A 13,179-nucleotide genomic window follows, 5' to 3' on the forward strand; every position below is an offset into this window, starting at 1 on the left:
TCGTAGTTGAGGCTCCCCGCTGGCCAACCACACACCCTTGCTCTCTGGCGGTAAAGGACAGCAAGGCTCGCTTCGTCAGAGATCTCATTTCAGATTATAATTAGCTCACTTTGGGAACAGTTGCAAGCGGTCTGGGCGTCAGAAACGGGTGGGCTCTGGGCAAACCTGTCTGCAGCCGTTAGCAGAAAGTACTTGGCAGCCAGGGAGTCCGCCGCTAGAGGCGCGAGTCACGCCTGTTACCGCCACCAACAGAGATAGAGCCAGATAAGGGACACCACAGAAAATATGGATCGAGAGCTAAGGGGAGTGGAAAATTTGATGCCGTGCCTGACTATGGATCACCCTTTCCCTTCTTCCTGCCTTAAGCTGGGTTCTGGGTGGGTTTAAAAAGAAACTTGACAGCTCTCTGGATCAAGCATCAGCAATCCCAATTCTCTCCCATTGAGTTGTTGGCTTACCTTGTTCCTTCAAGATGGCTACCACCACGACAGTGACCAAGCGCGGAGGCGCCGTGGCCTCAATGTCAGTTGGCCTCAATCCATCAAGTCTTTCCAGGCTGGAAAATTTCTCGTCGTGTGCTGACCCCCAGTTGTAGCAAGCTGCCCGAGGGTGAGAGTCGGTTTCCCGATATCAACACCATCCGGGCTGCCATTCCCAAGCACTGCTTTGAGCCATCCGTGGCCATCTCCATGGGCTATCTGGTGCGCGATGTTGTCATGATTGGAGCTCTTGGCTGGGCTGCCATCACGTACATTCCCACCATTCCTGATTCCACTCTCCGGGCCATTGCCTGGATTGTCTATGGCTTCGTTCAGGGCCTGGTCTGCACTGGTCTTTGGATCCTGGGACACGAGGCCGGACACGGCGCCTTTTCCAAGCACGGCTGGCTCAACCACGTTGTCGGCTTCTTCTCCCACTCTGCTCTGCTGGTGCCGTACTACTCTTGGAAGTTTTCTCACCACCGCCACCACATGTTCACCGGCCACATGGAGAAGGACATGGCCTTTGTTCCGAGGACCAAGGCGGACTATCTCAAGCGTGCAATGGCTTCGCTTGAGATGCTCGAGGATACGCCCGCCTACCAGTTCGTCACGCTGATGTTTCATCAGCTCTTTGCCTGGCAGGTTTACCTCACGTTCAACATCTCAGCCGGCAGAGGTAGTCTTCAGAAGAGCGCAAACACCATGTTCGGCAAGAGCCACTTCTCGCCAAACAGCGCCGTATTCCGCCGTAGCGAGGCTCCTTGGATTGCGCTGTCCGATGTCGGCCTCGGCTTGACCTTTTTCGCCCTGTACAAGCTCGCTGGCGTCGTGGGAACGAGCACCGTGCTGCTGGCTTATGCCCAGCCTTACTTCTGGGTTCACCACTGGCTGAGTACGTCTTTGAAATGGCCTCTTCATGCCGAACAGAATTGCTAACGAAGTGAATGATTTTAGTCGCCATCACCTATCTCCACCACACCCACATGGAGGTGCCTCACTACCAGGCCGAGAACTGGACCTTTGTCAAGGGTGCCCTGGCCACTGTCGACAGAGAGTTTGGCTTTGTTGGCCGCCACCTGTTCCACTGCATCATTGAGCACCACGTTGTTCACCATCTTTTCCCGTACGTTAGCAATTGAATGCTCTTTCAGGTTGGGGCTGCAAGCAACTGACATTTTCTCCTTAGTCGCATTCCCTTTTACTATGCTGGAGAGGCCACTGAGGCTATCAAGCCTATGCTCGGCGATTTGTACCACCGCGACGAGCGATCCTTCATTGGACAGCTCTGGACCAACTTCACCAAGTGCAAGTACGTGGTTGCCGATGAGTCGGCGCCTGGAGCTCTCAAGTGGGCGCAATGATTGAATGAACGATTGTGTTGGAAATTTATCGGCTCGGCAGGTTGGGTATTTCAGAGAAAATGGCGGTAAAACTCGGATAGAGGATCGGGTCGGCTTTGCACGGTCATTGGAGTTATTCTCATGAGATGGACCGGGTTTGCCTTTGTGCACAACGATAGACTATGAGGACACGGAAAATAGAGAGGCGGAGGCATCGCAACGTTAATAGACTTGATTTAACGGATTATAAAGACGCGCTTTTGCAATGAGACGATGATGACAAGAGGATGTTGGATGAAACTAAAAAAATCAAGGTAGAAGAGGGGAGAGGACAGAAGATGGATTGTGATTTGACGAGCCGCGTCAGGTGACTGCATGTAGGCGACGCGACGGTACATGTACATGGATACATTCAATGTCTCAGGTCAGCTTGGAGAATATTGAAGAAACTGATGCTCATAATGATGCTGGTGATGATGATGTAAAATCGTCGCCGCAGTACTCATCTATGTTCTCTCTCACGCGTCACTGAACTACATCCGAGTTTCCGCGCACTCGTAGTTGGGAACACAATGCGTCACCGATTGATCTTGATACCAATTGATCTTGATACCAATTGATTTTGATACCGATTGATCTTGATACCGAGCAGATAGCCCAGCTTCAACTCTCAAGATATACAAGCCAGCAAATTATTTACCATAGACGTCTTTAAATGGCACATTTTGCATTGACAAATAAAGGTACCCAACAGTCCGGCTAGATCCGTTATCCCAGGCCCAGCGCCCACGGTCCATCCAAGAAGTGGGAAAAGCTGGCTACAAACAAGAGCAAACAGAGAAGTAGGCTTGACTAAGGAGGGGTCAAATAGAGCCTGTGACAACTCAACGGTTTACATACAGCTAAGCTAGGCTGTGTAAGCACATATAGAAACTAATTACAGATTCCAAGCATTGCCGACGTTTCCAACCCGAGCTACGTTGCCATTTCCAGCTGAGTGGCCAAATATATCTCAGCTGATGTGGTTCAAACTCCTCGTAGGGCACAATCTCGTTCTCTTCATCCGACATGGATTCAAATTCTGAAACTCTCTCCGGGCGAAACTCCAGGGTCGGTCTATGATGCAAATCTAGGAGCGAATAAAATGAGTCGAACAAAGAGGGATCGAAATCATCGTATTGCGAATCGTCCCAGAGTTGAACCCATTCGTGATATCTTCGTCGTATGATATCATGGTTCCACGTCCAGGTGCCAATCTCAAAACCCATATTCCCTGCCCCTACAGCAGATCCAGGGTGTTCCTCTGAGAATGCGTCTTTTGGAGAGTTGTCCAAATGCCACCAAATGGTTTCAGGCAAATTTGCTGTCTGCGCCATTCCGACATCCATAATACGCTGAAAGCTTTCGGAGGTGGCGATGGTAAAGTTGAGATAACACTCAAATGCCTTTTTCCAAGAGCTATGATGTAGCTCTTGAGAGGCCCATTTCACACGTATGTCTTCATGATTTTCGATTTGGGGCACAAACTCTTCTTCAGATTCTTTAATCTTTCCCTCTCGCATAACCTGTTCGGTATAGGCCCACGCTGTAAGGAGTAAGGCATTGATACCGTGATATACGATATGTCGTCGGCCGGCTGCAAACGTTGATGTGATGAATGAGGTACTCTTCAATTTAGGCTCCCTGTCGAATGTAACCTTTGCGTTCCTCCAAGCCCAATGCATACAAAACGGGGTCAAAATCATTTCGTAAAAATATAGGAAGGCGTCTCGCCTCCCAAGTTGATTAAAATTATATATGAGCGGTCTGAGATCTCCACCACGTACCAGGCGAATCATGTCTTTTTCTTTCATCCCATAGATCCGGGGTCGATTTTCCCAGAACGGCTTATTTGGGCCACTATCAGAATTTGCCCAAGGATCGCTGAAATGCAGATGCAGCGACCGTGAATTTTGGGCTTGAACAAGGTCCAGAGCCGCGCAAACGTCAAACAGCTTAGCGTGCAATATCAGGAAATTTGTTTGGTAGTAGCCCTTCTTTGGAGCTTGGAAGTCGATGAGTATTTCTTTTGGGCGAAGGTAACGGAGAGATTGTGCAAGCATGTCATCTAGACTTCCAACCTTCCAAGATGTTCCTTGACCACGAAGCACTGAGACCGAGAACTTGAGCCAGGATTGGGGAGAGCAGTCGGGTTCCACGACGATGGTAAGTCTCTTGACTGCGATAGATTTGTCACATGAACAGGGCTTGTACGGCGAACATTGGCAACAAAGACCTATGCCAGGGATGAGGGATAGAATGTCGGATCGAATGAGGCGGTTTGTGCGAAGCAATTGAGTATAGCTGTCTGTTTCGCCAACTTTAGACCATATCTTCCACCTCAGCTCCAGGGGGAGTTGCTGAATGTTATGGCATGGCTCCATGGTAGATGAATATGGGGAGGTTGATGAGTAGCATGTCTTTGGTTTACTTGGTTTGTGTTCCAGAAGGCAGGTCATCGACGCTGAAAAACAAGGCTTCCGTATGAGTAGTGTAGAAAGAGGAGATTACGGAAGACTAGAATGAGAATGACGGCCCATTATATAGGACCTTTCTATTAAAGTTCAGCACAAGAAAGTTTCGGTTTCCGGGAAAAGTAATAGATGACTCCAACGACTACCGGCTATCTACACATATCTGCTGGGACTGAAGATTTGTTTGCGTTTCCACGTACGCAAGAGATAAGAAAGTTAATTTACGATGGCGGTTGATCATAGCATTGTAAATCTAAACTATGCCAAGCATTGTATGGGATTATCATGAGTCATGTCTGCCAGATATAGAAAGAAAATTAATTCTCTTATACTTCTAGGTAGTTTTGGTTCCACATAGAAAGTTTCTACTATAGGCCGTGCATCTAATACTTTGGAATTACCATGGGTACAGCACTAGTGTGATGTAAGCATATAATGACCTTTTTGGTGTTGAAATCCCTAGGAATGCTCCTCTATGTCTCTCTTTGTACATAACTATTGGTCATTCGTCTATCATCAACTTGATGGCTCGGTTTGTGAATTATTCACTCAATACAGATCAATTCTTTGTAAATGAGAGCTGGGAAGATCGGCGGAGTAGGATTTATAGAAGTCAACATATTCCGGCAGAGATGAAAGAAATATTTGGCTATTACCTGATATCATAACTATTTGAGACTACTATCTGATACTGGACCAACTGAAGGCTGCTATCTGATTCTAGAGGCTATTAGCTGATACTATAGAAATTGGAGGCTACTATCTATAGGTATGTCAGTGTACTCTGAGCTACCTCCTGAGCCACCAGGCACTACCAGCTCCTGCGATAACTTAGGGGCAACTGAGGTAATCAAACGCCTTGTGAAATGCCCTGAACAAAGACAAGAAAACGGAGAGGAGTGTTAAGCTTGGACTTTAGAAGATAGCACATATTTGAAGAATCAGATACGTTGGAAGCACTCGCTGGGGCATTAGTTACATGTAGTCACTCTTTTCGAAGGCTTCCTCTATACAGTATAGACATCAACAACTTGGGGCTCGAGTAAAAAGAATGCATAATTTATCATAAACCCCATGAATCATATCTCCAAGGTGAAATTACAAGGTATACAGTGTGACCCTCTGTCCAGAGATATCTGCCTCCCTTTGTAGCTTAACATTCTCCCTCCGGAGCAAGATCTTCAGCAATGAAGAGCACCCAATACTAATAAAAGAAAACACCATCATCAGTATCATGGCGAGCGCATACCGAGGTTCATCTTGTGGTCGGAAAAAGTATGGACTCCAAATATTACCCAGCTGAGCAAGCAAGTTAATAATGGCCGTCGCAGCAGCCCGCTTTTCAGGCGTCTGGTTAAGCGTACTCGCAGCCCACGAGTATACCATGGCATTGGCCGCAAAGGCGCCAGAGCAATAGAGGAAAGACGCAAAGTAGCGAGCCCCAATGTTTAGCGTTGCTGTGGAAATGATGAAACCTACAGCTGCAACGGCCATCGGTATCGAGATGTGGTAGCTTCGTTCGTTGCGACGGTCACTTGAGTAGGCTACTGCAAATGATACCGCGGCACCAAAGAGGTATGGGGGTGCCGTGAGGACGAGTGTGATGGTCTGTGAGCCGATGTGGAAGCCGCTTACGATGGTAGGGAAGAAGTAGTTGAATCCGTAGGCAGTATGGTTGGAGCAAAGGAGGAGTGTCTGGAGGTACAATATGTGAGCTACGGACAATAAATGTGCGGTATGAAAAAACTTACGAATATCCAAGTTCGGTAGTCCCTAAGTGCTAGACGCACGCCGTACCAAACAGATCGGTCTGCTTCGGGGAGCGACACACGATCAAGAGCCATTCTCTTCGCGGCTAGCTCTCGTTCTTCCTCTGTAAACAGCCACCTGCCACTGCCAGTTTTGGATTCGATGTAATCGGGAAGAAGAAAGAAGGCGACCAGAGCTGCAAAGAAACTGCCTGAGCCGTCAATGATGAAGAGCCACTGCCAGCCAGCGATGTTTCTAGCTCCATCAAGACCAGAGAACACACCGGCTGCAATCAAGCCTGAGAACGCGGTTGCGAGGACAAGGCCAGAGTACAGGACGGCAGTGCGTAGGGCTAGCTCTTTTCTTGTGTACCAGCAAGACAAGAGATAGAAAGCCTTTTTATAGGAGGCAGAGGTCAGCATACTCATTGCTTATAGAAGGCCAGTTGGAACTCACGCCTGGGAAGAAAGGAGCTTCCACAATTCCGAGAAAGAAGCGAACCGCAACCAGGCCTCCATAGCTCGTCGCGGCTGCTGTGGCGGCTGACACGCATGACCAAATAGCGACACAGGCAGGCAAGTAAATACTGGGCCTGATACGAGTGATGAGCATGTTGGACGGGAGCTGGGCAAGCATATATCTATCTTTTCATTAAGCAATGATGACCAAAAAGGCAAATACTCTGAATATGGACTGACCCAACATTCAAGATGGATACAGCAGTATTGAAATCGTCGCCGGTTAATCCGAGGTCCCTCTCAAAGGTGTTCAATCTAGCTTGACTAAGGTTCTATGTCAGCATGTAATTCCACAAGTTCAATCTCTAAAGGGGTCATACGAGATGTTGTTTCGGTCCAAGTAGTTAAACAAGTATAAGATCCATACTACAGGGAGCAGGGTCATATCAAGTTTACGAACCAATCTCTTTTCGCGAGCCCGCCATTCTGGTGTCTCAAGGAGTTCCTCCTGAGCAAGCCCGCCCTTCTCAGTGCTGATATCAGGCATTGTCTCCAAGTGTTCGTGACCGGATGCGTTCTCCTTCACCGGAGTAGCAGCCACATCACTCTTGGAGACTGTGTCTGAGCTCATGGTGAAGTCTCTTGAACGAACGTTGAGTGAAGTATGTTCAAAGTATTTGCATTGATAGCATCAACGGTGCCGGTAAGAGAGGCGCCAGAATCAAGAGAGCACATCAAGGTTGAAAGAAAAGCAGTCGATGCATCGTGGAAATATATACTTTCAGGCTTACACGCACAAGATGAAGAGCAACAGTGTCAGAGTGTAACCCGGACCGGCAGACCATCGACGCGGGGACCCCAGATATTACCCCAGTGATTAAACTTTGTCGGACCTAAAATCAAGGAAAACCTGGGGTAGAGCGCTGGTGAGGAAATAGGGGGCGAGCTATTGTCTGGCGCTCAGCAACAGAGACGCCGATCGGCATCGTCAGCTGGCCGATCGGAGAGGAAACGCCGGTCGGCCCTCCGTCCGGCGAGCGATCGTCTCCTCAATGATGAACTGTAAATGTGATGATCACTCAGACTCTGGAGATATATAAAACTGGATAAAACTTTTCAGATTTAGATGAAAATTTTCTCAGGGCAAGTCTCTTCAACAGCTTTTTCATCTCCTTCCATTCAACACTTCGCTTTCGCCAGCTTCGCCAAAATGACTTACACAAACGGAAATGCAAATGGGCACAATGGACATGCCGCCACCCCCACTCCCGCAGCAACTCGGCTCCGAAAGATGCTCACAGAAAGCGATGAATTGATTGTCATGCCAGGTGTCTATGATGGTTTCAGTGCCAGAATTGCTCTAGAGGTTGGATTTGATGGTCTCTACATGGTAAGCAACCCCCGGTTGCTCCCCACTATGGACATGATTTAAGCCCCCATGATGCTAATACTGCACCTAGACGGGCGCCGGAACATGTGCTTCAAAGCTTGGACAGCCAGACTTGGGCTTTGCCTCACTCAATGACATGAGAGAGCATGCTGAGATGATTGCGAATCTGAACCCCCGCATCCCTCTGATTGCTGACGCTGACACGGGCTACGGCGGACCCAACATGGTTGCTCGCACGGTGGCGCAATACCACCGCAGCGGTGTCGCGGGTCTGCACATTGAGGATCAGATTCAGACCAAGCGCTGTGGACACCTTGGGGGCAAAGAGGTCGTTAGCGTTGACGTCTTTCAGCAACGCATCAGTGCTGCCGCTGCCGCCCGAGACAAGTTGGCGTCTGACATTGTCATCATTGCCCGGACAGATGCTCTTCAGACACATGGCTTCGAAGAGGCTATCCGTAGGCTGAAGGCTGCAGCCGCTGCTGGTGCTGATGTTGCATTCCTTGAGGGCGTGACCACCAAGGAAGAAGCGCGAGAGGTGTGCCGTTCGCTTGCACCAACCCCAGTTCTCCTGAACATGGTTGAGAATGGAGCTACACCATCCTGGACAGTGGCCGAAGCAAGGGAGCTTGGCTTCAGAATCATCATCTATCCCTTTGCAGCCCTTGCCCCAGCGTATGAAGCCATACGTAGCACATACTTGCGAATCAAGGAGACTGGCGTCACTGACATTGATCCGACTTTTACCCCCAAGAAGCTGTTCACAGTTGTAGGCTTGAAGGAGGCGACTGCGGTAGATGTTGCAGCTGGAGGGCAGCTGTACGAAAAGGTGTAATTCTAGTTGATATTTGAGAAATTTTGTGTCCATAGATAATGCGGAAAATAGAAGCGGGTATGAGCGTCATGACGATTGCCACGTTTTGACTACAGCACACACTCGACCTCATCTGTGAATTTTGTATCTGCGATGCATTAGAAGCCATCATCCCTGCCATCCCAAGTTGAATCCATCTGCAAGACTACTCAAATGATCAAACATCATGGCATCTTGCATGTCTTCGGAACTGAATAGCGGCTGTGCATTTAATGTTAGCGAAGACGGGCGTAATTCGGAATCATCAACTTATCTTGTACTTCTTCAGAGTTTTCATTATCGCCACCGTCAGCTTGGAAATGTTTTCGCCATTCCCACAGCGAGTCGTAAACGATGCTCATGCTCAGGCGATTTCGAACACGCAGGCGCAAATCATCAACGGAGTCACCGCTAATGACTCGAGGATCCGGCAGAGTACAAAAGAAGCCAATGACGTCGCTGAGACGGCCCGGGAGATCGTTATTCGCAACCGACATCTTTCGCAGTGACGATATGGCGGCATCAAGCAGTCTTTTTCCAGCTTCAATATCCAGTAGCTTTTCGAAATACCCATTCATCATCACTTTGAGAATGATAAAGGCCGCAGAGACAAACACCTGGTAACAGAAGAATGGGCAGTAATGAAAGAATCCACTTTCCTGATTATCCATCTCAAGGCATTGCTCTATCAGTGAATAGGCAGTTTGGTATAATACAACGATGCGGTCGGAGTATCCATCGACACTAGGTTCGTCAAAGAGGTAGAACGAGTGGAGATGAAGACGGGCGGCGGCGAGATAGTAACGAGTTATGGCTGCGCACTCATTAGCATAATTGGCGGGCTTGAGAGGGGCAAATCCATTACGCGTCATATTTATTGCCTCGCGCTCCAAGTCCACGAGAGACGCGTTGAGAAGTCGGTACAGTGAGAGTCGCTCACGAGCTGACATGAATCCGGCAGGGTCGAGAGCATTGGATGTCAGCGCTTGAGACACTCTATATCGAAATTGTTCGATGCGAAGATGCCATCTCAGAGCAATATCGTGAGGTGATGACATTGTCGACTCGGGTGCAACCGTGAGGGACCAATCGTGCATTTGTATCGTAGCTGGCAGGCCGCATCCGACACTTACGCTATGAGAGCATTAGATAGGTAGTGACGAAAGTGAAGTTTGGAGAATTGTGATTTCACCTTTGTGCGACAATATTGCAAGCTTCCCATGTCTTGACCCATTCGGAGTACTCATACACGCTGAGATGCAAAGGAACCTTGACAAAGTCCTCTGCGTTGAGAGCGCGATGTAGCCCCATTTGCGTTCCAATCTGCACCATCATGCCCGCTAGCATATACGTTGGATCTGCAGTGCTGCTGCTTGTCGGAAAAGGCCATGTACAGAGAATCACCAGGCTTTGCACTGCTCGGAGTGAATATGGAATAGAGCGAAGGGTTTTCCATAGATAGTCGGTGACGCTTCTCGCGAGCTTAGGCAGTAGTGTGGGATGGCTTTGTAGTCTTCGGGCGGCGACAGAAATGATGGACCAAAAAAGGAGCTCAGACGATTCGAAGTACTCATGAAGCGAGGTGCTCGGATCCAAAAATGGTAGATATGGGTGGTAGTGAAGTATATAACTACGTTTGATGTCAGTTTATTCTCAGTCGAGAGACGCCATCTTTTCTTCCTCACATGAGATACAGCTCATCAATCTCTTCGACAGACAGCTCAACATTGCCTAGCTTCCTGGCCCTTGGAATGGTAATGATCGATCTCCGCGGTGCCTGGGGTTGGTCGATGACGGGTTGTGTAGTCAGTCCCGGCACACGAGAGCTTTCTTTTGGATCTGGCGATACGCCAGACGCCCCGGATACCGATGATACAGCTGCCTCGCTAACGCGCGCCTCGGCTAAGACGCATCAACCAGGATATGTTAGTTTCTCATGGCTGACCAACAATAAACAGTGATGTATCCGTGAAAAAAGCTGGATATACTAACAAGGAGCTGCTGGAGTTAGGATTGGCCATTCAAGTGCAGCGTTGGTAGTTTCGCGAGTGGCTAATTGACGTCTAAGCTCTCTGACTTCATTCTCCAGCTCAAAGGATTTCCTAGACATGGGTGAGATCTATGTTAGACAACTCCTTTCTCCTCCAAAAATTAGAAGTGTCTCATTTTGAAACACTTACCTTCTCTTCCGTGTCCTTCGGAAGTCGGTGTCTACTTTGCATGCAAGACTCAGTCTCTGACATCGAGAGCACGTACTTGGGGCGCTGTCGCCGGCCACCAAATCACATCGAAGCTGCAAAGGCTGTAAGCTCTCTGCTAATACATAGAATAATGAGTAAGATGGGAAATATCAACAAATCTCCTACTTTTTGCTGCTTGCACTCATTGCAGGCCCTCCGTCTCGGCTGTTTGGTTGGCTCGCCTTGTGGCTCAGCTCGGGCTGTGGGAACGGTGGGAGTGACTTGTGAAGACATTTGCAGACATTGGGCAACTCGACCTGGCACACGCCCCGTTGCCTGGAGAGCCGTCTTCTGGAGTCTTTAGAATCACGACGATATCCCTTGATTTTGGTGAATTATTGGGAGCCATAAGAACATGAAGTAATGCTGAGTTCGGGCAGGCGGACAGATGGCTCACGGCCAATGTCCGGCACGTGACCACATTTTGCTCTGCGAAATGGAACACATCTGATCCTATTCGCTACCCTGTAGCCGGCGATTTCATTTCTGGAAATTTCTTTTATAAACATCAAATTAAATTAGATACTCAATGCGCGATTCGCCTCGGCCTCGATGGATATTCTAGCTACAGGAGGTTATTTAATCACGTTGTGAATGAAACACTGAGTTTCTTTCTCACAATGAATGAGCTCGGTGGACCGGAATCAGACCTTACTAAGTGCTGATTCATGACAACGAAATGCTTGAATGCATCAACGTTTAACCTGTGTCATAGCTTGGTCACCCACAAAAGATACGTGCGCTAAAGCATTTGAGCCTCAAAGATTTACGTTTTGGCTTTAAGCTGACATATCGCCATCTAGGCACATACATATATATATGCAGATGCCTCTCTCTGTCATTGACAATTAGCTCTTTACCTATCGCCAAGACTACATGTACTTATTATTCATACTGACCGTTGTATTAAGCACTTCCTAAGTCACCCAAAAATGGCTTCTTACGAGTACAATGAAAGTAACCAAAGAGTCCTCTTTGGAGAAGACAGCCTTTCCAAACTACCCTCCGAACTCTCCAAACTTGGCTGTACTAAACCACTCATCCTCACAACGCCCAGCAAGGCATTCTACGTTGACGATGTCGCCAAACTTTTGAGCGGCCAGATACATGTAGCTGGCTCATTCACCCGAGTCACAATGCACACGCCCAAAGAGGTCACTGAAGAGGCTCTGGAGTACTCCACGTCTGTCGGTGCCGACTGTTTTGTGTCAATTGGCGGTGGCAGTGCCGTCGGCCTTGGTAAAGCATTGTTTGTTCGAACGGGGTTGCCTCATATCTGCATCCCGACGACATACGCAGGCAGTGAAATGACGCCGATTGTCGGCCAGACGGAGAATAGGGTAAAGGTTACCCATGTTGATCGCAAGGCAATACCCGCAGTAGTCATTTACGATGTGAAATTGACATTGACGCTGCCCACAAACATAAGTGCAACAAGTGGCCTCAATGCTATGGCCCACGCTGGTATGTGGATATTAACAAGCTAGACCTGCAATCTCTGACACAATTACAACATATAGTGGAGGCTTTATATGCTCCGGACGCCAACCCGATCACCAGCACGTTCGCCATCAAGGGCATACAGACCTTGTCTACCTCGCTACCCCAAATAATGGAAAATCTCAACGATATCGCCGCTCGTTCAGATGCCTTGCTTGGCGCTTGGCTTTGCGGTAAATGTCTTGCCGGAGCCAGTGTATCATTGCATCATAAGCTCTGTCATGTCCTTGGAGGCACCTTTAATCTGCCTCACGCTGAAACGCATGCTATTATTTTGCCTCATGCGCTCGCATATCTAGCTCCAAGTATCCCCGAAGTTATGAAAGAGTTGGCAGAAAATATCCCGGATAGCGATGGGAATGCTGTCAATGGCCTGAACAAACTGTTATCTAAACTAGGGATTACTTATAGCCTCAAGGATCTTGGAATGAAAGAAGAAGGTATTGATTTGGCAGTCGAAACGCTGCTACAGAAGCCATTTTGGAGTCCTAGAACGATTGAGAAGAACGCAGTAAGAGAGCTGTTGAAGCGAGCATGGGATGGAAAACCGGCGCAAATTGTAGAATGAGAGGCTATTGCTTGGGAAAATTTTCGGCTGCATACAATTATTCGCTAACTTATAAAGCTCATTCAGATTCAATGTTCACCTTCTCA

The 13,179-nt window shown here is 48.3% G+C and overlaps 5 protein-coding genes across 5 annotated transcripts; 3 read left to right on the forward strand and 2 right to left on the reverse strand.

Annotated features, from left to right (window-relative positions):
• Positions 1-472: 472 nt before the first annotated feature.
• T069G_05017 (fatty acid desaturase domain-containing protein) lies at positions 473-1,843 on the forward strand (the record flags this gene model as incomplete). The annotated part of the gene is made up of 4 exons (XM_056172227.1): positions 473-522; positions 590-1,374; positions 1,437-1,605; positions 1,669-1,843. 4 exons carry the CDS (start codon positions 473-475, stop codon positions 1,841-1,843), a joined length of 1,179 nt encoding a protein of 392 aa, XP_056029085.1.
• A 3,303-nt stretch (positions 1,844-5,146) lies between these two features.
• T069G_05018 (major facilitator superfamily domain-containing protein) lies at positions 5,147-7,173 on the reverse strand (the record flags this gene model as incomplete). Its single annotated transcript, XM_056172228.1, has 6 exons — positions 5,147-5,165; positions 5,585-6,030; positions 6,087-6,479; positions 6,541-6,724; positions 6,783-6,866; positions 6,923-7,173. 6 exons carry the CDS (start codon positions 7,171-7,173, stop codon positions 5,147-5,149), a joined length of 1,377 nt encoding a protein of 458 aa, XP_056029086.1.
• Positions 7,174-7,752: 579 nt separating this feature from the next.
• Positions 7,753-8,767, forward strand: T069G_05019 (phosphoenolpyruvate phosphomutase domain-containing protein; the record flags this gene model as incomplete). The annotated part of the gene is made up of 3 exons (XM_056172229.1): positions 7,753-7,932; positions 8,003-8,477; positions 8,544-8,767. 3 exons carry the CDS (start codon positions 7,753-7,755, stop codon positions 8,765-8,767), a joined length of 879 nt encoding a protein of 292 aa, XP_056029087.1.
• A 254-nt stretch (positions 8,768-9,021) lies between these two features.
• T069G_05020 (fungal specific transcription factor domain-containing protein) lies at positions 9,022-11,259 on the reverse strand (the record flags this gene model as incomplete). Its single annotated transcript, XM_056172230.1, has 7 exons — positions 9,022-9,599; positions 9,651-9,919; positions 9,978-10,415; positions 10,471-10,687; positions 10,778-10,887; positions 10,966-11,078; positions 11,152-11,259. The coding sequence occupies 7 exons, from the start codon at positions 11,257-11,259 to the stop codon at positions 9,022-9,024; spliced, it is 1,833 nt and encodes a 610-aa protein (XP_056029088.1).
• A 698-nt stretch (positions 11,260-11,957) lies between these two features.
• On the forward strand, positions 11,958-13,093 carry T069G_05021 (iron-containing alcohol dehydrogenase domain-containing protein; the record flags this gene model as incomplete). The annotated part of the gene is made up of 2 exons (XM_056172231.1): positions 11,958-12,489; positions 12,546-13,093. The coding sequence occupies 2 exons, from the start codon at positions 11,958-11,960 to the stop codon at positions 13,091-13,093; spliced, it is 1,080 nt and encodes a 359-aa protein (XP_056029089.1).
• Between the last annotated feature and the right edge of the window lie 86 nt (positions 13,094-13,179).

The sequence above is a fragment of the Trichoderma breve genome, chromosome 3 (assembly GCF_028502605.1).
Source record: "Trichoderma breve strain T069 chromosome 3, whole genome shotgun sequence".
NCBI classification, from domain to species: Eukaryota; Fungi; Ascomycota; class Sordariomycetes; order Hypocreales; family Hypocreaceae; genus Trichoderma; species Trichoderma breve.